The 24397-nt window shown below is 49.3% G+C and overlaps 1 protein-coding gene across 1 annotated transcript; it reads left to right on the forward strand.

Annotated features, from left to right (window-relative positions):
* The first annotated feature begins 4892 nt into the window (after window positions 1-4892).
* CPN2 (carboxypeptidase N subunit 2) lies at window positions 4893-13390 on the forward strand. The gene is made up of 2 exons (XM_033123085.1): window positions 4893-4973; window positions 11465-13390. Exon 2 carries the CDS (start codon window positions 11468-11470, stop codon window positions 13103-13105), a length of 1638 nt encoding a protein of 545 aa, XP_032978976.1. The 5' UTR covers window positions 4893-4973; window positions 11465-11467; the 3' UTR covers window positions 13106-13390.
* Window positions 13391-24397: the final 11007 nt, after the last annotated feature.

Genomic DNA, 24397 nt, shown 5'->3' on the forward strand with positions numbered 1-24397 from the left:
CGTGCACACGCATGCACATGCATGCAAACGCACACAGGCTTCGGTGGGTAGGACTATCCTGCACCTATGGACTTCTATCAGTGCTCAGCACCAGGCTCAGTGAGTCACAGACTCTCAGAAGACACCATCTGAGTGAAGGTGACTCCCTCCAAGTGTCCAGGTGGCCCAGGACTGGATCAGGTCTCCAGGGTCCAGGGGCTGCCACAGCTGCTGGCATAGTGCTTAAGAGAGGTGATCCTCTCTGCTGTTCCTATATTCCACTGCAGTGCCCAGGAAAGGGGCTTCAAACCATTTTTGCCTGGGTTCTCTTAGCCCTTAGATCCCCTCTGCCAGGTGTAAGCCTATCCCAGGAGGCTGGACCTGGACAGTGGTCAATAATGTGTTCACCGTATCGTGGGGCTGGACCCCTTCAATGACTGAGGGCAGGGCCTTGCTGTCCTTCCCTAACCACTGCACCTGTCCACTCAGACAGGTTTCTGGAATTTGGGATAATGGGGAAAGGGTTAAAGTCTTCATCCTTTCTCCCAGAAGATCCCTGGAGTTTTTCGTGTATTTTTTTTTTCAGATTTATATTAAAAATATGGCAAACATACAACATTACATTAGTTTCAGGGGTACACAATAGTTATTCAACATTTCTATACCTAAAGAAGTGATCACCATGATAAGTCCAGCAACCATCTGACTCTCTACTATGTTATCACAACATTATTGACTATATTCCTTGTGCTTTACTTTACATCCCCATGACTGTTTTGTAACTACCAATTTGTACTTTTTAATCCTTCACTTTTTCACCCTGCCCACAAACCCCTCCCATCTATCACCCCAACAAATCTAGTACCCATCTGACACCATATATAGTTATTACAATATTACTGACTATTCTTTATGCTATACCCTACATCCCCATAACTACTTTGTAACAGCCAGTTTATACTTCATAATCCCTTCTCCTTCTTTTACCCCAAATCCCCTCCCATCTGGCAACCATCAAGATGTTTTCTGTATCTATGAGTTTGTTTCTGTATGGTTGTAATTTTGTTCTTAGATTCCATATATAAGTGAAATCACACTGCATCTGTCTTTCTCTGTGTGACATATTCCATTCAGCACAATGCCCTCCAGGTCCATCCTTGCTGCTGCAGATGGCAAGAACCCATTCCTTTCCACGGCTGAGCAATATTCCATTGTATATACGTACCACCTCCTCTTTACCCATTTTCCATCAATGGACACTCAGGCTGCCTCTGCAGCTTGACTACTGTAAACAATGCTGCAATGAACATATGGATGCACACGTCCCCTCAAAGTAGAGTTTTGGGTTTCTTTGGATAAATCCCTTGAAGTGAATTACTAGGTCCTTCATTGTCTCTTCTTATAATCTTTGTTTTAAAGTCTATTTTGTCTGGTATAAGTATTGCTACTGCAGCTTTTGTTGTTTCCATGTTCATGAATATCTTTTTCCATCCCTTTACTTTCTCTGTGTGTGTATCTTTCAATCTGAAGTCTCTTGTAGGCAGCATACGTAAGGGTTTTGTTTTCTCATCCATTCAGCCACCCGATGTCTTTTGATTGGAGCATTTAATCCACTTACATTGATAGTAATTGATAGATATGTAGCCATTGCCATTTTACTATTCATAATTTTGATTTTTTTTCCATCTTAAAGAAGTCCCTCTAACACTCCTTGTAATACTAGTTTGGTGGTGATGAACTCCTTTAGCTGTTTCTTGTCTGGGAAGCTCTTGATCTGTCCATCAATTTTAAATGATAGCCTTGATGGGTATAGTAGTCTTGTCCTTGCTTTTCATCACATTGAATATTTCCTGTCAATTCCTTCTGGCCTGCAAAATTTCTGTTGAGAAATCAGCTGACAGTTTTATGGGAGCTCCCTGATAAGTTACTAGTTGCCTTTCTCTTGCTGCTTTTAGAATTCTCTCTTTGTCTTTAACCTTTGCCATTTTAATTATAATGTATCTTGGTGTGGGCCTGTTTGGGTTTATTTTGTTTGGGACTCTCTGCACTTCCTGGACTTGTCTGTTTATTTCCTTCACTAGGTTAGTAAAGCTTTCAGCCATTATTTCTTCAAAGTTCTCAATCCCTTGCTTCCTTGCTTCTCCTTCTGGTACCCCTATGATACAAATGTTTTCATGCTTGATGTTGTCTGAGAGGTCTCTTAAACTATCCTCATTTTTTTTTTTGATTCTTTTTCGTTTTGCTGTTCCGATTGTGTGTTTTCTGCTATTTGTCTTTCAAATTGCTGATTCGATTCCCTGCTTCATCTAGTCTGCTTGGAATCCCTTCTAATGCATTCTTCATTTCAGTTATTGTATTCTTCACTTCTGACTGGTTCTTTTTTTATGATTTCTATGTCTCTTTTTATGCGTGCTGTTTGTTGAAGTTCTCACTAAGTTCCTTGAGCATCCTTATAATCATTGTTTTGAACTGTCTCTGGTAGGTTGCTTGCCTCAATTTTGTTTATTTTTTTTCTGAAGTTTTCTTCATTTGGGACCCATTTCTTTGTTTCCTGATTTTTGGCTGCCTCTCTGTGTTTGTTTCTATGTATTGGGTAATCTGCTATGTCCCGCAGTCTTGGCTGGGTGGCCTTAGTTAGTAGGTGTCCTGTGGGGCCGAGTGGCAGAGTCTCCTTGGTGACCTGAGCTGGGTACTCCAAAAGTGTCCCTTTTGTGGATTGTGTGTGCTGTCCTGTTATAGTTGAGCCTCGATTTCTATTGGCACATAAGTGGGTGGGATTGACCCTTAGGTTGACTGGCTGTGGGGTTTGACCATGTCCACAGCTTATGGGCTGCTGTGTGGGAGGTTTACTTTACTGGGTAGGATTTGCCCCAGCAGGCTCTGGTGCCTGTTGAGATCACCCTTTGTATGTGCCACTTGTGGGGCTAATTGGGTGGTGCTCTACTGGGGTGAAGCCAACCTCCAAGTATGTTGGTTCTGGGGCCTTTTGGGAGGGGGGCTCCAGTGCAGGCCCAGGTCACCCACTGCTTGTGACTGGCCAGGGGCTATCTGTAAGGAGCTACAAAATGATCTACGGTTGTTCACTGCCTGTGCTAAACCTGGAGGCTCGTGGGAGAGGCCACGCCGTGAATGAGTACGGCTGCCACCAATATGAAGCCTGGGGTAACTGCAAAAAGCCAGTACATCCAGAGGCCTGCTGCCACCTGCCAGCTCCCTTAAAGTGCAGCTACTGATAGAGCCTCATGTGGTACACAGTTGGATGAGACAGAGTCTCAGGGGATCACTGGAGTGGGAAGAGTTGTTTGTGGTCAACAGGTTAATGTAGACTATGGTTTGGTGCTAGTGCTGAGCCTGGAGAGACTCAGCAAAAGTCTCAGAGCACACTGAGGCCAGTTGCTACCCACCTGGGGCCCATGGACTATGACAGCTTTCCAGGAAAGCGTGCAATATGGGAGGGGCTGGCTGCTTGAAGAGAAAGTGCCTCTGGCCTGGTGCGAGTTGCGTGGGGTCCCAGCTGAGTCAGCAGGGCAGAGCAGCAGCGCTCACCAGACCAATCAGATTCAGATTTGGCTGTAGGGGTAGGGGGCGGGCTCAAGATGTTAAAGATGGCGGCTGCCTGCCCGCCGCACAGGAGAAGGAGCTTACCAGGAAAATGCTGCCTGCCCTCCAGTCTTCCCTCTGAAGCCACACACCTCAGTCGGTCCTGGTATGTCTTCAAGGTTCCCTGATCACCGTCCCTCCGCTGGAGCCCAAGGTGAGTGTCTGAGCGAGTGTGAGTACTGGATATTTAGAGTATTCTGGGTTTCCCGCATCCTTCTGTCTCACCTGAACAGTCGGAATCACCACTGTTTCTCAGCCAGGTGTTGTGAGGGCTCCTTTTCTGGGCAATGGGCTGGGGAGCCTTGTTGGGGGGCTGGGGTCCCTCACTCCTCCAGGGGGAACCTCTGTGGCTGAGGTATCCCTCCTGATTCTCAGCTGCCACAGGGAAGCCTGGGGCCCGTTTTGCGTCTCCATCCTTCCTATCAGTCTTGACGTGGTGTCTTCTTTATATTTTTAGTTATAGGACTTCTATTTGGCTAGACTTAAAATGGTTCTATAATTTAGTTGTAAGTTTAATGTGTTCGTGGAAGGATGCAGGTACACTGTTTATCTACTCTGCCATCTTGGATCTCTCTTCTTTAGAGTTCGTAATGCAAGTCTTCCTCCACTCACGCATACATGCCCTTCCAGCTGCACATATCTGCAGTTTAAGCTCTCTCTGTCTCTGTCTCTGTCTCTCTCTCACACATACACTCTCACACACACACACACAGAGGCACGTGCTCTTCACCTCGTTCTTCAGCCCCTGGACAAACATCTCCAGAGACAGGAAACTTACCATCTCCCAAAGCAACTTCTTTTATCCTTGGATAACCCTGGCGTGAAAGTTTTCCTCTCCAAATTGAGCCAAGTCTTTCCCCCCTTTTAACTCACAAAGGGTTTAGAAAGTTAGTTTATTAAATAAGCAAACAAACAAAATAAAACAACAAGCCCACAACCCTGTTAGAATTTCTCCTGGCGTTGACAGCCCAGCAGGTGCTTGTGGCTGCCTGTCTTGCTGGGGTCTCACTTCCAGGAACCAGCCTGCCTTTTGCAAGGAGCGGTGTGAGCGTAAACCCCTGGAGCAGTGTGAGCTCACTCCTGGAGTGGCCTCCACAAACTTTCTCTGTGGGTGCCCTGGGGGTCCTAAAGTTGCCAATCCTATGACCTTAACTGGATTTTGGCCCTGTTTGGGATCTGTCAATGGGAACAGTGCAGGATCATTTTGTAATCTCCAGAGACCTTGCCCTCGCTTCTCTCCTGGCCTGTGACCCGGTGATGTTCCAGGAATCCTCAGGCCACGTGAGGGGAGGAGCTACTTCCTGGAACTTTGATCAGCGCCAGGCTGCTGGGTCCACACGGACCACAGACCACACCAGACACCCTTCTACTCCCGAGGAAGAGCCAGGGCAGCGGTAGGTCTCCTGGGGCCACTGTAGGACTCTTGGGTCTGCGGGGATGTGGCAGGGATGTCTTGGCTGGGGGCAGGAGAGGGGCTGGTCATTTCTGGCAGGCTTCAGAACATGTCCCCACCTCCAGGCAGGCTGTAGTATCTGTGTCCCATACCCTGGGAGGGGAATCCCCTGAGATACTGTGCCAGGGTAGTGCTGGGCTGAGGCAGGAGGCAGGTCGAGTAGGGAGATTCCGAGGTAAAGATGACCTTGTTCCTGCGCTCAGGGAGCCCATAATGAATGGTGGATATAAGCAGGTGACCATTGTCCAGCTTGGTCTGGTTCCACCCTCGTTTGTGCCTGTCATCCTGGCATAATTATCAGTAGCTCTCTTTATTTCCAGAAGTGTTCCAGTTTAAATGATAAAGCATGTAGTCATTCTAGGAATAAAACGTGCATGCAGCTACCTTTTATTGAGCATTTACTATTTGCCAAGTACTGTGTTAAGTGCTTTATATTTGCTATCTAATTTAGCATGTTTATCATCCAACTGACTACTAATTTTAGCCCTATAGGATGGGGTTGTAGTTATGGATGGGGAAATGAAGGATTAGGGAGATGGAGTGACCTACCCAAGCCCACAGGTAGTGAATGCATCAGAATGTGATCTCCACCAATCAGGATGCAGAGAAGACCTGCGTGTCAGGGTCATGAGAAGCCTGAACACATCCTGTTCAAATCAGCACACAGGGCCTGGGCGCCTTCCTGTGCTCAGCCCCAAGCCAGGTGTTGGGGTGCACAGCCAGATAGAAGAGGCTGCAGGGCTCACAGTCAGGTGGTGGAAAGGACTAGAGTAGAAGGACCCAAGTGGTCACCAGAGGACCTGTGGAATCTAAAGGAGGTGCAGCCAAGGAAGGCTTCCTGGAGAAGTGACAAGTGATAGCCGGGGAGGTAGGTAGAACGGGGACAGGTAGCAACAGAGAGAGGTAGGCACGGGCATCCTAAAGTGGGAGGGACTGTGTAAGCGAGGTCTAGAGCTGGAGCCCTGCGAAGAGCATTTGCAGAAAGGACAGTGCCCAGTTTACAACTTCCTCATATTTCAGAATGTTAGCTCTCTTCTCTTTAAGAATCCTACCACAGCTGCTAGACAAGTTCCCTTTAGCCTTTGCAATGTAATTTGCAAGGAAGGGGAAAAAAATCAAAAAAAGTATGTGCCTGGAACTGTGCTGTGTGTTTTATACAATTATCTCAATTTTTATGACTTTCAAAGTGATAACTATTATTCTCAAAATGTAGAAAACATAGGACTAAGCAAAAGGAAAACATTTAAATCATCCGCAATCCAATTGTTCAGAGATAATGAATACTTTGTGTCTAATCTGTAGCTATAGAGGGGCCCATCAGGAGTTACTTCATTCATATAAACGTGGGTGTGGATTGAAAGGGGCTTATGATGAACAATAAACAATGCTCCTCTCTTACCACTCAGGAAATTCCAAGGGTCTTTGGAGCTCTGTGCCAGGAACCAGGACGAACACCAAATATGTATTTCTTATTATACACAATATCACAAACCCAATGCCAGTTTTCTCATTTAATTGCCACAATAACCCTAACGATGCTGTAATTTAGGTAGTACTGTTATTATCAGGATTGTTCTCAATTTATAAATGCAGAAACTGGGACTCTGAGGGGTTACTTCACTGCCTGGGACACACTGGGCAGCAGGTTGGGGAGGGCTGGCCGGCCAGGGAGGGACAGAGGCAGGAGCCCATATCAGGTCTGACTGCCTCAGCTACTTGGCTTGTTTTCCTGGTTGAGAGGGAAGACAACTGAAGTCCAGGGAGCAGCAGGTCTTCCCTGGTGACCTGGATGAGGTAGTCAGGGGATCTGGGTTCCCATTACGCTCTGGAAGGAGTGAGGGTTAGCTCTGTGGTAGTTGACAGACTGGCTTGTAGCACACCAGAATTGTACCAACCCAAAGGCAATTTGAGAAAAGGATAGAGTCCATTTGCAACCAGTAACCCTCCCACACCAACACACACACACACAGACACACACACACACACACACACACACACACACACACACACACTTCCTTGGCTTACTGAGAGCATGGAACATTTTTGTGGGTATTTCTGATCTCTGCATAAATGCAGAAGTGGTTTTCCAGATGAGAAGATGGAAAGCAGGAATCTTCTGGCTGCTGCCCCACTGTCCCCTCTGGTGCCAGCCTCCACAGTGCCCAGGCAGGGGCACTTCTGATCTCCAAATCCCCTAGTGACTGCTCTTGAGGGAAGATTGGGGAAGGGGCCCAAGGCCAGGGCATCCTGTCCAGAGCCATCAGAATCTGCGCTCGTCTAAACCGAGGACAAAAAATTACACGTTTCCCTTGGCTGGGAGGAAAGAGCCAGAAAAAGTGCTGTAGAGAGTCATAAACATCCCTGGTCCATAAATGGGGTGGTTGAATGATCTCATCAGTTATTCCATAGCCACCCTCTCTGACTCCTTCAGAACAAAGCTGGAATTGGCCTGAACGGAGAATAGTCAGGGTCACTAATGTTGAATATACACTATGCCAGGCTCTGGGTTTGAACATTTCAGTGCATTTTCTCCTTCAGTCCTCAGAACAAGCTCACAAGGAAGGCAGTATTGAAACTTGTTTTGAAGATGAGGAAAGTGAAGCACAGAGAGGTTAGCTAATTCAGACAAGGCCACACAGCTAATAAGGGTTGGAGACAACATTTGAACGCCAACTGTCTGATTCCAGAGCACAAACTGTTAGCTATTCTAGAGTGACATGACAATGAGTTGGGCTGGGAGTGGATCATTTGGAAATTATCAGTGCTGCATACCTCCCTGTGAATACCATTCCCTGCTTCCTCCCATCCCAGTAGATTGGGGCACGATGGGTATTTCCTTGGGTATTTAGAGGCCGTGTTCTGGCCCTTTCCCCCACCATGACACTCTAAGGGGTGAGAAATGTGCAAGATCAAAGGCACATGCCCACCAAAGGCTGTGCCCCATTTATAACGATGCTTCAAGTAGCCCGGACCCAGGGCCTGCGTGTTTTCCATCCCCAGGTCCATCTTGCCTAGGCTGACCATGTCACAGAAGTGTAGGCCCTTAGGCACGTGGAGTCTACGCACAGTACTGGAGTCAGGTGGGAAGACAAGGGGACAGATTACAAGTGAGGTCCGTTATGTATGCGGGCCTGCCTCCCCCCCCCACCCCCCCACCATTTCACTGCTGCGGTACGGAAGCCTCGGGGTGTCACAGCAAGCAACTCCCTTAGAGCTCAGGCCGTCAGGACTGGTCCTGGCCCCTGCTGAGCTGTGTGCCCTTAGACCAGTTGCTGTGGTTCTGGGACCCCCAATTTCCCTTTTCCGGGTCCGTCTAGATTTGCTCTGAGTATCAAGATGTATGTGCAGGAGCTTTGGGAACTGGCAGGTGGAAACAGCCCCCTTAGCTCTGCCCCCCACATCAGGGAGGCTCCCCTCACCTCCCTCTCCCAGCCAAAACTAATTTGCCTCACTTGATTTTCTGTGTGACTGATGCCATAGTTTTGATTTAAATCTCAAATCTCGAGTTACTTCTTTTGTTGGAAAATTCTAAAGCTTATATTTTGCAAATGGCAGTGGATTATAAATTAGTGGCACAGGCCAGGGGACGAGGGGATGCCTTCTTAGGCTGGCTCAGTGGGTACAACATATTTTCCCCACCAGGCTTTAGCTTTCCTGTCACTTGCATCTCCCACTTTGGTCCTAGCTTTCCTAGCAGGAGCATTGGGGAAAACCAGGAGATCTGGGTTCAAACCCAAGCTCCTCTCTATGAGGAGGCTGGCCAGGTGGTCCCTAGAGCCCTCAGGCCCATTCTAGTGGGATTCTTTTCTGGAAACTGCCTGTGAGAACCAAGGACCAAAGGGGTTGGCAAGGTAGGTGCACGTGATAACATTAAGGCATGCTAACATAGGACCTGCTCCTCTTACTCACGGGAGGGCGAGGATTTGAGGCCACTCTCATGGCCTGGCTGGTGCTCATGCACTCCGGGCTTGAACAGTTCCAGGGATGGGCACCTCTGCCTCCCAGGCTGCTCGTCCCAGCTGTGGAGGGTTCAGTTCAACAAACACTAACCGAACCCACTGTAAGGCAACACTGTGCTAGATGCTGAGCAATGAATACACCCATCTTCTCAGGAAAAGGACTGCCATGAAAACTCTTCGTTTTGGAGAACTATACTAGGTGTTAAGACAGAGAAACATATTGCCAGGTGCCTTGTTTCTGGGGTCAGGGAAGGCGTCTGTCAGGATCCCTAGGGGCAGCCCAGGTGGCGGGTGTGATGGGACAACGGCTACCTCATCCTTCTTCAGCCAGGGCCCTCTGCTCTTTATCTATTTTATACACACAAACTTAAGAGAATAAAGTCTCAGGCTAAAGCTGAACTCTATAAAGACTTGTCTAGGGATTGTGGAACCAGGAGGCACACATTTGCCTGAGGCTTGTTGCTTTCCCGCTTGTGTCCTGAACGGCAGGCAGGCACAGTTTCTGTTAGAGTCCTTCCCCACCACGGGGGTGTAAAACCCACCTCTGTGGCTTACTTGGCATCTCCGTGTGCATGCCAGGAGCCTCCAGGAAGGTCTGCACTGCCTCTGGGAGAAATGGACGCTTCTCCATTGATTAGGCAGGAAAAGTCCTGGAAAAACTGAGTTATTGAGTGAATGGGAGGAAGAGACAGGGGCTTTTGTAAGCACCGTGCTCGCTGGAGACTTGCACATACAGGACCTTTCCCCCGAAGTTGAAGGTGAATTTTGTGATGGAGGAGGCAGCTAGGAGCCAAGACGTCCCCGCAGGGAGGCACTTGTGAGTGCTCGCTGAGCACAGGTAAACTGAGAAAAATGAGGCTTACTTTGCAAGAGGGTTTTCCTCCCTCCCTTGCTCCTTCCCTCCCTTTCTTCCTTCCTTTTGTAAAGCGAAATGTTTTCTATCTAAAGGGCATTTTGTTTTTCCTCCTTTTTTGGTGTTCAGATAACTTTTTCTGTAATGATGGTGGTTTGCAACTTTTAACAGTAATTAACATAGTTTATTAATTGCTCACTCAGCTCTGTCAGATACTGATCTAGAACCTTTACCTCGACTTACTCATTTAATCCTCAATTACTCTAACACAATCGGCACTATTATTATCTCCATTTTATAGATAAGGAAATTGAGACACAGCTGGAGGAAGGAGCACGCCCAAGGTCACATGAGTAGGGTGTGATGGAGCCGGGGTTTGAATCGATGGGAGCTGACCGACTCCAAGTCGTGTACATGATGACGTGGGTGGGAACAGTAACGACCTGGGAGGCGCACATCCCCGAATGGGGCAACTGAGCCCCCGCTGGTCTCGTCGTGTGGGAATGTGAGCCCAGCGCCCCTCGATCATCCTGAAATCTGGACTTGTAATGTGATATTTCTCAAATTTTACATGTTGGCTAATGGTTCATACATAAAAGGACTGAGCCATCAACAAAACACACTTGTAAGCTGCATCAGCAACTTGTAACCTGTGGGTGCATGCTGGCATTTTTTTAAAAAAATTAATATTCAGTAAATTAAAAACCTGGTCCCCTTCCTTATTTAAAACAAAATCCCCGGGGCAGCCAGTTAGCTCAGTTGGTTAGAGCGCGGTGCTCTTAACACCAAGGTTGCTGGTTCGATCCCCACATGGGCCACTGTGAGCTGCGCCCTCCACAACTAGATGGAAACAACTATTTGACTTGGAGCGGATGGGTCCTGGAAAAACACACTTAAATAAATGAAAGTTAAAAAGAAAAAAAGTCCCCCAAACAAAAACCTACTGGTCTGTGGAATCCCTGCATCTGGGACCCTCTTGTCCACACAATGTTGGAAAGTTCCATGGCCTCCATGGTGGTGAGGGCTGGGGTGCTGCAGGCTGGAGAGCATTTTGGTAGCAGTACTGAGGAGCCTGACTCCTTGTTTCAAAATAAGAGCTGCTCTTACCCTCAGTGGCCGTGCAAAGAGCAGATGGTAAGATCTCTTTATCATTAGGAATGTGCTGAGGTTTGGAAACTCAGGAAGAGCCACAGCTTAAAAATTTCCAACTCAAAAATCATCTGCCCATATTTTACATATTATCTTAATTCCACAAAACCCGTAGTCTCCTTTTATACCTCTCTTTCTGCCTCCTTTCTGTCTCTTTCTCCAATCTGGAAAGAACACAGGAAATCCAGGAGACCTGGGTCTTGGTCCTGCCACTAACCGGTGAGGTGGCTGTGGACAGGCCCTGTGTAACCCTTGCTGTCAGGAGGTCAGAACCATAGTTCTACCCACCTTGCAATGCTGCTGTGAGATAGTATGAAAACAGCCCTTACAAATGTATACTGCTGTCCAAATGGGTGGGCTCCCGGACAGAGCTCATCCCCATCTTCTGGCGTCCCCTCTAGTGTGCCGGTCACTGAACCACACTGCGCTCGATAGAGGCACCACTTCTGATCTCTTCTCACTCGGATCTAGGAGATGCTTCCCGGAGCCTGGCTGCACTGGGCCTGCCTCCTGCTCCTGCTCAGGCTTGCCCAGCCCTGCCCTGTGGGATGTGACTGCTTCGTCCAGGAGGTGTTCTGCTCCATCGAGGAGCTAGCCGCCATCCCGCGGGACATCCCTCCCCATGCCACGAACATCGTCTTCATTGAGACCTCTTTCACCATGGTGGAAGCCAGGGCCTTCAGCGGCAGCCCCAACCTGACCAAGGTGGTCCTCCTCAACACCCGGCTCTCCCACTGGGAGCCGGATGCCTTTGGGGGGCTGCCCAGCCTCCAGGACCTGGAGATCACCGGCAGCGCCTTTCCCAACATCAGCGCCAACATCTTCTCCAACCTGACCTCGCTGAGCAAGTTCACCCTCAACTTCAACATGCTGGAGGCTCTTCCTGAGGGCCTCTTCCACCACATGGGTGCCCTGGCGTCCCTCCAGCTACAGGGCAACCGGCTCCAGACCCTGCCTGGGAGGCTCTTCCAGCCTCTGAAACACCTGAAGACCCTCAACCTTGCTCAGAACCTCCTGGCCCAGCTGCCCGAGCAGCTCTTCGACCCCCTTGGCAGCCTGCAGACCCTGAGGCTGAGCAACAATGCACTCACCAGCCTGCCTCAACGTGTGTTTGCTAAACTGGGGAGCCTGCAGGAGCTCTTCCTGGATGGCAACTCCATTTCTGACCTGCCCCCAGAAGTGTTCTCGCAGCTCTTCTGCCTGGAAAAGCTGTGGCTGCAACGCAACGCCATTGTACACCTGCCGCCCTCTGTCTTCTCCTCCCTGGGCAACTTGACCTTCCTGAACTTGCAGGGGAATGCACTGTGGGAGCTGCCCGCTGACCTCTTTGCCCAGACCAAAGGCCTGATCAGCCTGTCCCTGTCCCACAACCGGCTGGAGACTGTCTCCGAGGGAACCTTTGCCAACTTGTCCAACCTCAGTTCCCTGACGCTCTCACACAATGCCATCACCCAGCTCCCAGCTGGCATCTTCAGGGACCTCAAGGAGCTGATCAAGCTCTACCTGGGCAGCAACAACCTGACAGCCCTGCACCCAGACGTCTTCCAGAACCTGTCCAAGCTTGAGCTGCTCAGCCTCTCCAGGAACCTCCTGACCACTCTTCCAGAGGGCATCTTCGACACCAACTACAACCTGTTCAACCTTGCCCTGCATGGCAACCCCTGGCAATGTGACTGCCACCTGGCCTACCTCTTCAACTGGCTGCACGAGTACAACGACCGGCTCTTTAACATCCAGACCTACTGTGCAGGCCCTGCTTACCTGAAGGGCCAGGTGGTGCCTGCCTTGAAAGAAGAGCAGCTGGTATGCCCCGTCACCCGAGATCTCTTGGGCTTCCAGGCCCCAAGGATGGAGGACAGGGAGCCAGGGAGCAGCTGGGATCTGATTGCAGAGGAGAGGGCAGCCTGGAGCAGGTGCACCTACAGCAACCCTGAAGGCACTGTGGTGCTTGCGTGTGACAAGGCCCAGTGTCGCTGGCTGAGTGTCCAGCTGTCTCCTAGGCAGGGCTCCCAGGGACTGATGTATAATGCCACTCAGGAGTGGAAACTGAAGTCCAGCTGCGGCTACATGAAGGTCATTGTGTCTATCGAGGCTCAGGCAGGGGAGCCCTAGGTGCAGGGCATACAGAGCCAGGAGCCTGGGCAGATGGCCTCTGCGGCTTGACCAAGCAAGAGGCAGGGGCACAGGACAGGCCGAGGCTGGTTTTTGAGATGCAAAGGATGGAGGCACAAGTCTGAGGTAGAGGTGGCGAGGTCCACCACCCAGAGTCTCCTCCGTCTCGTCCTTCATTACCTCATCTCGGAGTCTGAGACCTAACAAAGCGTTCCTTAAGCTTTGCAAAGCACCCCGTAAAAGCTGCATCATGGTCCAGAGAATAAAATAATGCTGCTCCCCTGATGTATTTTTTATTTGTCATTTAATACCCACCCCACTCTCATCCCCACCCTGAAGTTCCAACCCTGAGGTATTATTCTACAAAAGGGAGGCTACCCTGTTTTGACACCCAGTTCAAAAGCCAAATGTTCGTTTCTATTTGTCTCCCAGGAAATTTGATTTTAATTGATACAGGAGATGACAGAAGCAGAGGTGACCAGAAACATCAGAGTAGGGGTCTGACTTTGGTATGTGGGGAACTCACATTGTGAGCGTCCACCTCCAGGGCTGTGTCCAGGAGAACACAAGATGAAAGGTGCCTTGGGAAGGTAAACACCTGCTGTTTGGTGTTCACTAGATGAAGCCCCCAGAGGGGGAGCTGTGGCATTGCCTGTTGAGCACACAAGATGGTTGCTCCTTGAGTTGAAAGAAAATCGCTCAGGAGAGAGGGGAGGATAGTGAACTGGGTGGACTGGGAGGGGTGTGTTTCAGTTCTTAGCTTTCTCACAACATCTGACTGGGAGGCAGTCACTCACTGAAATTCTTCTCCCTTGGTTTTCAGGACACCACCCTCTTGTCCAAGCTCAGCCATTTTTTCAGTCTTCCCCAGCTATCTCTTCCATGCTGGTCTCCTCAGGGTTGGCTGTCATTTGGCCTCCCTGGGCAATCTCATGCATGCCCCCAGAGTCGGATGCTTTCTATGTGCTGATAACCCCAAATTTCTATCTCAGGCTCAGGTCTTTTTGGCTCCATGCTGAGATATCCGCCTGCTCAGCAGCCCCATGTTCTATCATCACAGCCATAAACACGTCTACACCAAACTCTGTCCCCAACTCCTCCTGGAGTCCCATCCAGCAAATTGCCAAGCGTGGGGAGCTGGGAGTGTTCTTCAATTTCTCTTCCCCCTTAACCTTCATGGCTAACCATGTGTCTGAGTATCCCTCTCTCCATTTCTCCTTTCCCATTCCCAGCCCAGGAAGGCACTTTGTCTCCCTGCACTGAGCCATCCTGCAGCCTCCTACCTGGTTCCCCTGCCTGCAGTGGACTGGCCTGGGAGAAAGGCTGGGATGGGGGAATGAGAAATGAATCAGGTTTATAGCAAGCTCTGCAGGAGCTCAACCTCTGATGGGAGAGATCCGACAAGGGTGCCCAGGACAAACACACGAGCATGAAGTGTTTGATGCTAGGAAAGCCCTGGGGAGTTCAGGGGAGGCAGAGGCCTGGGTTAGCACAGACCTCAGGAAAGACTGTATTTGAGCCCAGGCCTTAAGGAGGCAATAGGCAGTGTGGAGAGGGCACCAGGGATATGTGCAAGAGAGTGCGAGCCACAGGGTGGAGACAGGCGGGCAGTGAGGGCAGGGCAGGGCAGGGCAGGGGGCGTCTGGAGCAGCTACTGGTGAGAGCGGAGGAGGTAAGGCTGGAAAGCCACTGGAGCCAGATTCCGTGAGGCCTCGAAGGGCTGAGGGAGAAGTTTGCATATTTATTAGGGACACCTGGCCATTATGGAAGGACATTATGCAGAAGAGGGCTATGCTCCTGCCTGTGCTTTAGGCAGTTGGCTGAGTCCAGTCTGAGGTGAGCAAGAGGCAGGGAAGCCAGAGGGGACTCTTGCCTGACTTCAGATGAGAGCCACGAGGGCCGAGGATGCCCAGGAAATGGAACGAAAAGTTTCAGCATCTGAACATCACATACACAGATGGATTTAAAGACCAAAATGTGCACATAGAAGCACATTCGCAAATCTCCAGCAAATGAATGCCTGTATGAGCTCCAGCTCTTGGTCCAAATAGTCACGCATCCACTGCCAGGGATAAAGGAACAAGATAATCAAGCAGCTATTTCTCAATTATATTTTCCCCAAAATGTATCTCTTTATTAAGTCAGAATATAATAATTTCTCTCTGTGCCAAATGCTGTTGAGGAAAGAGCCCTGACTGACAGCCAGGGGTTGTGTAGTCTGGGCAAGCTGCTTGTTCTCCCTTTCCAGTGGGCGAGGCAAGACCAGTCACTGTGCTCTTTGGGGTAGGATTGCCAGAGCTAGAAAAGAAACAGACACATGTTGCATGGGACATACTTACACTAAAAAACTGTTCGTAGTGTGTCTGAAATTCTAATCTAACTGGGTATCCAATATTTTATCTAGTGGTCCAACCACCTGATGAAGGTGAGGAAACAAAGGAGAGGAGTTGGTGGGGGCGGGGGTGGATGGTTCTCCTCAGGCAGGGAGGCCCAGGCCAGGTCTGCAGAGGTAGAAGTCCTGACCACTGAGGGGGCCAGTGAGATCTTGAGGTGGAGGTTGGAGCTGACAGGAAGCAGAGGCACTGAGCATCCTCCGGCTCAGACGGCGGTAAGCAGGTGAAGAGTCAGCTCGGCATGAGCCGTGCGCACCAGGGGTCCTCATGTCCTGCTGCCTGTCTCCTGTGGGGTGGTCTCTGTCTGGTGCAGTGGGGAACTTTGGATGATCTCTGGACTAGAAACCAGGACACTGGGCTCCTCCCTTCCTTAACATTTGCTTTTTGGCCAATCATGGCACCTCTCTGGGCCTCAGTTTCCCCACTTATGTAAAAAGGAGTTTGGTTCTCATTGCTGATTGAACCCTGGAAGGGTTAAAAAAAATCAACAACAGACGACTGGGCCCCACTTCCAGAGATTCTGATTCAGTTGGCTTGGGAGAGACCCAGATATCAGATTTTTAAAAAACTCCCCCAGAGATTCTAATGTTTAGCCAAGGTTGAAAAGTCAGGGCTCAAGTTTGTCCAGTTCTAGGTCTTACCACTGTTTGTAACTAGACCCAAGGCAGTGGAGCCAATGCTAGTCTTGTCAGACCCACTGGGTGTAATGTTCTGCATGAAATAGTGAACAAAACAAGCCACAACACTAAGAATAAAAATATTGCATAGGGCTTTTTTCTTGTTGGTGTTTTTTAATTTTATCATCCTCATGCTCTCAGTAGATTTTGAAGAAACAACAAGCTGGGTACACACTGCCTTGTTTCCTTGTAGCATGAGGATGGCCGAGTCATTCCGAAGCACCTCCTTCGAGCAGTTGGGACTTCTTGCCCAATGCCTTGAATGTTCCACCATTTTCCAGTGATTCTCTGCCACTTACCAGCAATGTAAACGTGGCCAAGTTACTCAAGTTCTCTGCAGCAGTTGCATCATCCATACTCTTTATCACAGGTAGAATAGTACCTACCTCATTGTGTTATTGTGCGTTCATGTAAAGAACCCAAAACAAGGACACATAGTAAAGTTCTCAAAATAGTATGATTATGATTTCTGGAGAAGTGTGGTGGGCATTAGGGGAGGCAAGAACTGGCTAATTGGTTGGCCGTGGCATTTGTTTAGCCTGCTCCCATTGGTGTTTCTGGGCGAATGTTAAAAACTGCTGTTATATTATAAAAATTGCATTTGGGAGGATTGGAAATGACATTCACAAAATTGTTCAGTGCCAGCAGTGGATATTGGAAAACCGGATGGCGCTGCCAAAGATTGCACCATTTAGTACTACGCAAGTCCAATAATGAATTCTTTCTCACGGTGTTTTCAGCTTGCCTCCGTCTCTCTTGGAAACTGCAGACATTTCATTTTAACGTTGCACAAACCTGCAAAACATTCCAAGTCTCGGGCGCAGGCGCCCCCTTGTGGCACACGGGAAGAACGACTCTCCTCGCCCGGAGTAAGGTACAGGCGCCAGGTGGCAAAGGGAGTTACTTTCAGAAAGTCACAACCCGGGTCTCCCAGAAAGAATAACGGAGCACATTGACACGGTGGTCCGGGGGACACCTTCCGGCTGGTGGGCCTAGCTGCTCAGGCTCCGTCTCCTGCAACTCTGGAAACGTGCCGGGGCCATTGGGTGCCCGCGCCCAATGAGCGCTTGTGCGGAGGCTAAGGTCCCCACGCGGCGGCACCGCCACCTCGTGGCGTTTGGACACACTGGGGCTTTGTAATTTGGCCTACTGATGCTAGGTGTCCTGCACTATAAAACAATCCTGCACGGCAGTGAACTGTCAGACACTGCGGTGGGTGGTAATCTGTCTTGTGGTAATTCTCTCCGCCTCGCAGCTGCCTTTTAGATATAAATCAGGGTTGTCCCGCTGTCTTTGCTATTTGCACACTTTTAGTTTCCAGGACCGCACTGTAGCAGATACATTTTCAGAGGATTGTGCTTTGTTTTCTTTGGAATTTTATCAAGAGTTGTTAAGCATTTTTGGAAAATCTTTCCCCCTTGGCAATGCCTAACCCTTATTTCAAAAAGTCACATACAAAGGAAAAGCAACTTCAATTCATCCTTTACTCATTTAAGTAGATGGGAGCTTCTAACTACTTCGCCAAGTCTCTGGTGAGGAATTATCCAAGCATTTACACAGAGAAATGGATATTTTATTATAGACTACCTTTTATTTCTCATTTATTACAGTTAGGACATTCAGTTTTAAAATTCTCTGTGAGATCTGATTATATTATCTGTGAAATTTATTGCAGGAGACTGAAGGGGGTGTTAAGGATTATTTGCTATAAAAAGAGTGTGAGAGCTGTCGGCAATGAGATCCACTGTTCCAATGGAATAGAAGGAGCGAAAACTAGATGGCAGGGTCTCCAGAGAAACAGAACCAGTAGGGTTTATAGAGAGAGATGTAAGAGGAGGTTTATTATAGAGATTGGCTCACAGAATTACAGAGGCGAGAAGTCCCAAGATCTGACATCGTCAAGCTGAGAACGGGGAAGTCGGTGGTGTAATTCAGTCTGAGCCTAAAAGCCTGAGCACCAGGAGCTCCAGAGGGCAGGAAAAGATGACCGTCTCCGCTCAGTCGGAGAGAAGGAACCCACCCTTCCTCCGCGTTGTTGTTCTCTTTGGGCCCTCAGTGGACGATGCCCACACACATAGGTCAGGGCGATGTCCTTTACTCAGTCTACCGATTTAAAGGCTATTCCCCGTCAGGAACTATCCTCACATATATATCCTTCAACGTATGCTTGCCTGACCTGGGGGATGGTGGGCACCAGCCACTCTAAACTCTCAGGCCTCTAGGGGCAGCTAGACTTCTGGGCCACAGCTGATGTGTAAAGTGCCATCATGGCCTGCTAGCCTGACCCCTCAGGCCCTGCCCAGTGGTCGTGCCCAGTGACGGCCAGCTCACTCTCTCCGGATGCAGCCCAGCCTTCCCAATGACTGTCCGAACAAGCCTCCCTATGGCATCCCGACTGGCCCGACATGTGGACACCCCTGTCCACACAACAGCCCTTCAGAAGTGGAAATAGCCTTTACATCCCCTCACTCATCTTGGCCCTGAGGTCATCCCAGCTCCGGTCCAAACACCCCCAGTCTCAACTTCTCGTAAGGAGCTGCTTCTCACAAAGAAGCCATGGTTGGGGTGATCTTGAAGGATATGCCATGTTCCTGCTGTGGATAGAGTACCAATGTGGAGTGTAGACCTGACCGCCATTCTGGCCAGTGGCCTCATGGTAGACAGGGGAGACATTTTTCTCGATGCTGTTGTCTGACAGGTTTCATCCATCACCGACTCCTGTGGTCTTTTCATTTTTCTCAGAACAATGCAGCTGGCCTGCTATTTCCTTTCGTTCCAATCCTATAGAATGGATTGTCCCAACAATAGCCTTTCCTTATCAAGCTGGATTCACAGAAATTCCAGAGACTCTGAGGCCAGACTTCACAGAGAGATATTTCATGGTCAAGGACATTCCTATTATTGGATAGGGAGCACTAATGCTCCTGCACGATTGAAAGAAAGTGGAATTTGTGCACCATTGGCCCAGGACCTTTGAAGCAGGTATACCAGGACCATCTGGAAGACTAGGTATGCCCAGGCATTCCTAGAGCAGCCCCCTACCTTAAGCCCTGTCTTTAAGGTGCTCAGACACCACTTTGCCAGCTGCAGAAGAAGAAACTCAGTCTTGAGAATGACAGATGAATCAGGAGAAGAGACTGTTTTATGACTTTGAGAGATGGAGAACTGTTATTGAACAATATTGATATTTCTTTCCTGTCCAAGGGACCTGGATATCAGCCAATCTTTGTGTACTTCTTGGAGAGCGATATCACTGTCCTCCCTGAGAAAGCCTTTCAGAGACTGTCCCACCAACACCCTTCTGCCAGCAGAAACCATAATTGAACATCACCCTTCAGGATTCAGGACAAGCTAGTGTACTTGGCTGAACTGAGCATTCAGGACAATGGGACTGGGATTTTCTGGAAACTCCTTGAGTTGGAAATGATGAATTTGGAAAGGAACCTTGCCGGGAGGCTCCTGTCTTATGCCTTCTCTGGGTCAGTCAAGCACGCATGGGAAACTCAGCCCCACCTAGCTGGGACACTCCCAGTCCCGTTATTCAGTGCTGCTCTCCCAGGAGTGGACCTGTCGGAACTCCTGACAGCTCTGTGCTTCTGCCAAATTCCCCTCAACCAAGAAGCTGGCCATTTCTTATAACCAAATTTCAGCTCTGCCTTGGGGAATCATGGATTTGGGAAACACAAGATTTCAGCTTGGAGGTCAATTAAAGCACCTCTTCAGAGGGAGTACGTTTTCTTCCCTTGCTAAATCTGAGGAGTCTCTTCCAGCAGTCACTGAGGTGGGAAGCTTGTCTCAAGGGCTGTTGCGTCTCCATCTAAGCTCTTATCCATGACATTCCTCCTCAGGTGGCCCCAGGGCATCCCCAGGTGGGTGGAGTTGTTAGCATCTCACTGCCACCCTTTGTGCAACAACTCAGGGGCCTGCTTTGCTTATAGGTGGCCTCGCTGAGGCTGTGCCATCCTCAGGAGTATCAATATTATCACCAATGACCAATTCAACAACCCCGCCACCCCAGGCCCACCACACTCAGCCTCTTACCAGCCTCCACTGTGCGAACTCCAGCCCTCAAACCACACGTAGTGACCAACCCCTGGTGACAGCACTTCATTGATCCTGATGTCCTTTTAGCCACCATGAGCCACAGCCTTCAGTCCTCCCATCACCTGCCCCCATGCCCAGAATACCAGTCTTTGGGGTCTTCCTGACACTGGATTGGAGCCCGGGCCCCAATGGGATATGCGTTCCTCTGCCTAGACTTCTAGACTGTCTCCAGCAGGGAGTTCACCAGCACCTGGTGGGGCTGAGCCCATCCATGTGTCATGGGAGGTCCCAGAGCCAAGGCCTCTCTCTGTCTCGCTTCACCTTTCCCACAACAAATCCGCATGTGCTTTTGCCCACCCTGTTCTCAGCAGCACAGCAGACACTCAGAGATGGCTCCACTGACCTCTGATTCTCCCCTTTTCCCCTCCAAGGCTTTGGGGTGGGTTACAATCAACACACCTGCTGCAGTTTGTTCTCAAACCTGTACGTGCAGCTTGCCCCCTGTGCATCTGAGGATGAGAAAGCTGCAGGGGAGGGAAGCAAGCCCAGAGCAGAATTCCTCCCACACGAGAAATGCCATGGAGTCACCCTGAAGCCAGTGTGGGCACACACCAACTCCTGCATGAAGAGGGACATATGACTCTTAGGAGAGGAAAAGGGACATCTGGCTGAATGGAGGGGTCTGTATTCAATCCCTGGACCGACTCTATTTTTCTTCTGAAATCTGTGTGTCAGCCACCATTCTTTGGTGTCTGATATTGTTTTGACATCTATGAAGCTGGCAAACGTGATGTCTCCTAAAGCCTTAAAAATCGGATCTATGAAATTGGCATGTCCTACTAAACGGCAAGCCAAAAGCCTTAGGGCCTTTGCAAAAGGTATTATTAGACCCACTGCATTTGCCCACAAGCACATCCCGTATTTAAAATGAAATACAAGAAGTCATTCATACAAAATTTCACTATCCAATCTCTACACTCTCCAAATGAGAGCTCTCAGCCAGGAAAAAAAATAAACATATCTTCCGAGAAGCCAAAAATCAATTTTCGGTGCCTCAGATGAAAGCTTGTGCATTTGCTCACAGGACAGTCCTCCACTCCGTCTGTTCACTTTCATGTTAGACACAAGTCTATCGAGACACAAACTTCAAGAGAAGAGCAGCCTGGGCCATTTAGTGGCAGGCAGCAGAGCAGCTCCTGAGGGCAGCACGTTATTCCAGCAGGAGCTGGAAGTCAATGATGGGCTGAGGTAGATAACGATGACCCCGGGCTGCCTGGAGAAAAAAATGGACGTTATGTAAATACTGTCTTCATTTGTGTGTCCGTGAAAGCAGAGCCTGGGGCAAGCACTCAGCTACAGTTTAATTGGGAGGTGATCCCAGGGAGCAGGACTGACTGGGAGATACTAGAAGGAGGTACTGTGGAAGATGCTGCTGTGGTTAAAAACAGGGGCTCGATGCCGTAAGGACTGCCTGAGAAACATCCAGAACATCTCCCAAGCTGCCCTCATAAAGGACGAGAGGCAAAGCATTTATCCACCAGCTCCATTGCACCACATTTCTGGGAAGTGGGCATGGGGACGGCCACAGGGCAGAGTGACGATGGAAAGCCAGACCTGAGGTGGGCAGCTCCTGTCAGCGACTAAGAACTGAAGCTTCTGCTACAAAATGGGCAGGAGGAAGGCTTTCCTGTTTACAGTAGCAGCTGTAAACTCTAAGGGGTGGTAAGTGTTAAAATGCTTTATCAATTAACAGGGCAAGTCCTCAGTTATCCAGAAGATGAGCCAATCCACAATGGTAATTCAAGACAGCTCAGGGTTCACTGAGTGTCCCTGGGGATGTAGAAACAGCCCGGGTGCCTGTGGTTAGGCTCTTGCGGGTGCTGTAGACTCAATGACATTCGCAGGCTGTGTTAACTAATCTGGGCTTCAGCCCTCAGGGCGCTTAAATGCTCCTCCTGCCACCCGCCTTCACAGCTTTCAGTTACCTTTTATTTGCATCTCTTTTAGGTTGGTGTTAGGGTATGATCCCTTCATTCAATCCACAAATGTTTCCTGGGGTCTTAGATCAGGCTCCCCAGAAGCAGACCTTGAGATGAGGCTCCAGATGAGGTGATTTCTTACAAGGCAGTGATCTCAGGAGAAACCAGTAAAGGGAGTAGGAGAAACAGGACAACAGGGATTGGAAGAGAAGCAGCATGAGATTGCCAGTGGAGAACCAGTCCCAGCCAAATCCCACGGAGAAAGCTCTGGAGCGTAAATTATTTCTCAGCGTTCTCCCCCATTTGAGCCCAGGAGCTGGGCTTTTTACCCCTCAGTATGTCTCTCCAAAGAAAGGCACAGGGGCCTAGGTCAGGAGTAAAAGCACTCAGAGTGTGGGAAGGGCACTCAGAACCAGTAAAAGAGACCTTGGCCATCTCGTGGGGCAGTGACAGTGTCCACTACAGTTGGGCCTACCCTGCCCGGTAGTGAACAAAGAGTCTGGCTTTTGAGGGGGATCAAAATTTTGCCACCCCAAAGTCTGTCTTTTGGGGTACTGATTTTAAGCTGGTTTTAAGAAACAAAAGACTCAGAAAGAAGCTCTGACCCTCTCCGCTTTATCTGCCTAAAGGTATTCAGATAGAAAAACCTGCTTACATGAAGGGAGAGTCACCTTAGCATCATAATATAAACCGCCCTGGAGGACAGGGAGAAATCTGGCAGAGCCTGTTTTTTCAACTTCCCTCTGCCTCCCATTGTTTCTGGGTGGCCCAGAAAGAATTTGTTTACCACATGTTTGCTCTTTCTCTTCTCCCTGCAAATTACCTGCTTTCGGTTGAAATCCCAGAGCCCTGACCCCTTCTCCTTTGTCTAAAATGGCTTAAAAGACTCAACTGCCCAATGCGTCTTTGGGTCTCCGATTTGTATGACATCCCCCTGCACGTACATCCATAATATATTTCATACATTGTCTCCTGTCAATTTATCTCATGTTAATTTGAGTATTAGCCCAGCTAGAAGAACTTAGAAGATAGAAGGAAAATTATATTTTGACTCTCACTGTGTTTGCTCTATCCACTTGGTGAAGAACTGGTTTCCTGTCTCCAAGTGCAGTACATCCTAGGAGACGCAGGTCGTCCATCCTGCCTGGGACTTTAAGGGCCTCATCCCTTATGCAAATGAGGGGTTTGACTCTCCTCTCCCCATTTATCCTCACAACTAACTAACTCGGGTGTCACTGAAGCTTAATGTTCTAGTGTGTGCTCACCGACAAAGAGTACACTGTTTAGCAACCATTTTATCATCTCTTATCTAGAGATACATGATGAAAACTCTATTATTAGGCTGTTGATGAGGTAACCAAGTTGTTTTTATTATTAGGTGGTAGCGTGGAATCATGAACATGTGACTTAGGTGAATTCAACCCCAAGAGCTCAGGAGAAAAATTGAGAGCAGGAGAGAACGAGAGGAAGTGGGGTGGGGATGTTTTTAGGATGGTGAGATAGTCGAGGTAAATCAGTCTTACCAACAAAAGGGAAGAATAAAAGGTAATTGCCACTTGAGGTCAGGACAAAAGAAGTGTAAACAGTGGCGCTACAGTATCCTCTGGCTTTTGCCACCCACACGGCAGAGTGCGCACTGACCAGCTTTTTCTGTAGAGCGAGCAACTGTTGTAAGGCTGTGGGAAACCTTTGCTGTGTGGGAGCTGCCATGTCCACATTGGCCACGTGGATGGTGGCTGTAGCCTGCTTCCTGGAGCCCATCTTGGAAGGAGAGGCATTTTGAGTGATGACAGTTGTCCTGCCTGTCTGTCTCCCGCATCTATAAAAGTATATTGGCAGGACATGGGAACACCAAAGCGGTGTGCTCCGGGCTGACCCGTTCTGTGCCTGGGAAGGGACACGGTGCCCCAAAGAATGCTTGGGGCCAGGGTCAGGTCACTGCGGAAGCCTGAACGCCAAGCAGTCATTAGGGGAGATTGATGGAGGAGGAGTGCCTTTCAGGGGAGGCCCCAGGCCTGCTGCAGTTTCATTGCAGTTATTTATGACCTCGCTGGGGTGTCAGAAACCGGGTTGACAGCTCGTTGTAAGCTGACCTGGCTGGCACACAGCCTGCAGCCTTCTGCCTGCCCATCCCTCAACTTGAGGAATGTCAGCCTCAAAGACAGTGACCAGACGCAGTAGGTGTGGAAGGAGAGATTC

This window comes from Rhinolophus ferrumequinum, chromosome 2 (assembly GCF_004115265.2).
Source record: "Rhinolophus ferrumequinum isolate MPI-CBG mRhiFer1 chromosome 2, mRhiFer1_v1.p, whole genome shotgun sequence".
NCBI lineage: Eukaryota > Metazoa > Chordata > Mammalia > Chiroptera > Rhinolophidae > Rhinolophus > Rhinolophus ferrumequinum.

Bases quoted from the DNA above. Each gene is read 5' to 3' on its own strand.
- CPN2 (XM_033123085.1), top strand. From the start codon at position 11,468: ATGCTTCCCGGAGCCTGGCTGCACTGGGCCTGCCTCCTGCTCCTGCTC.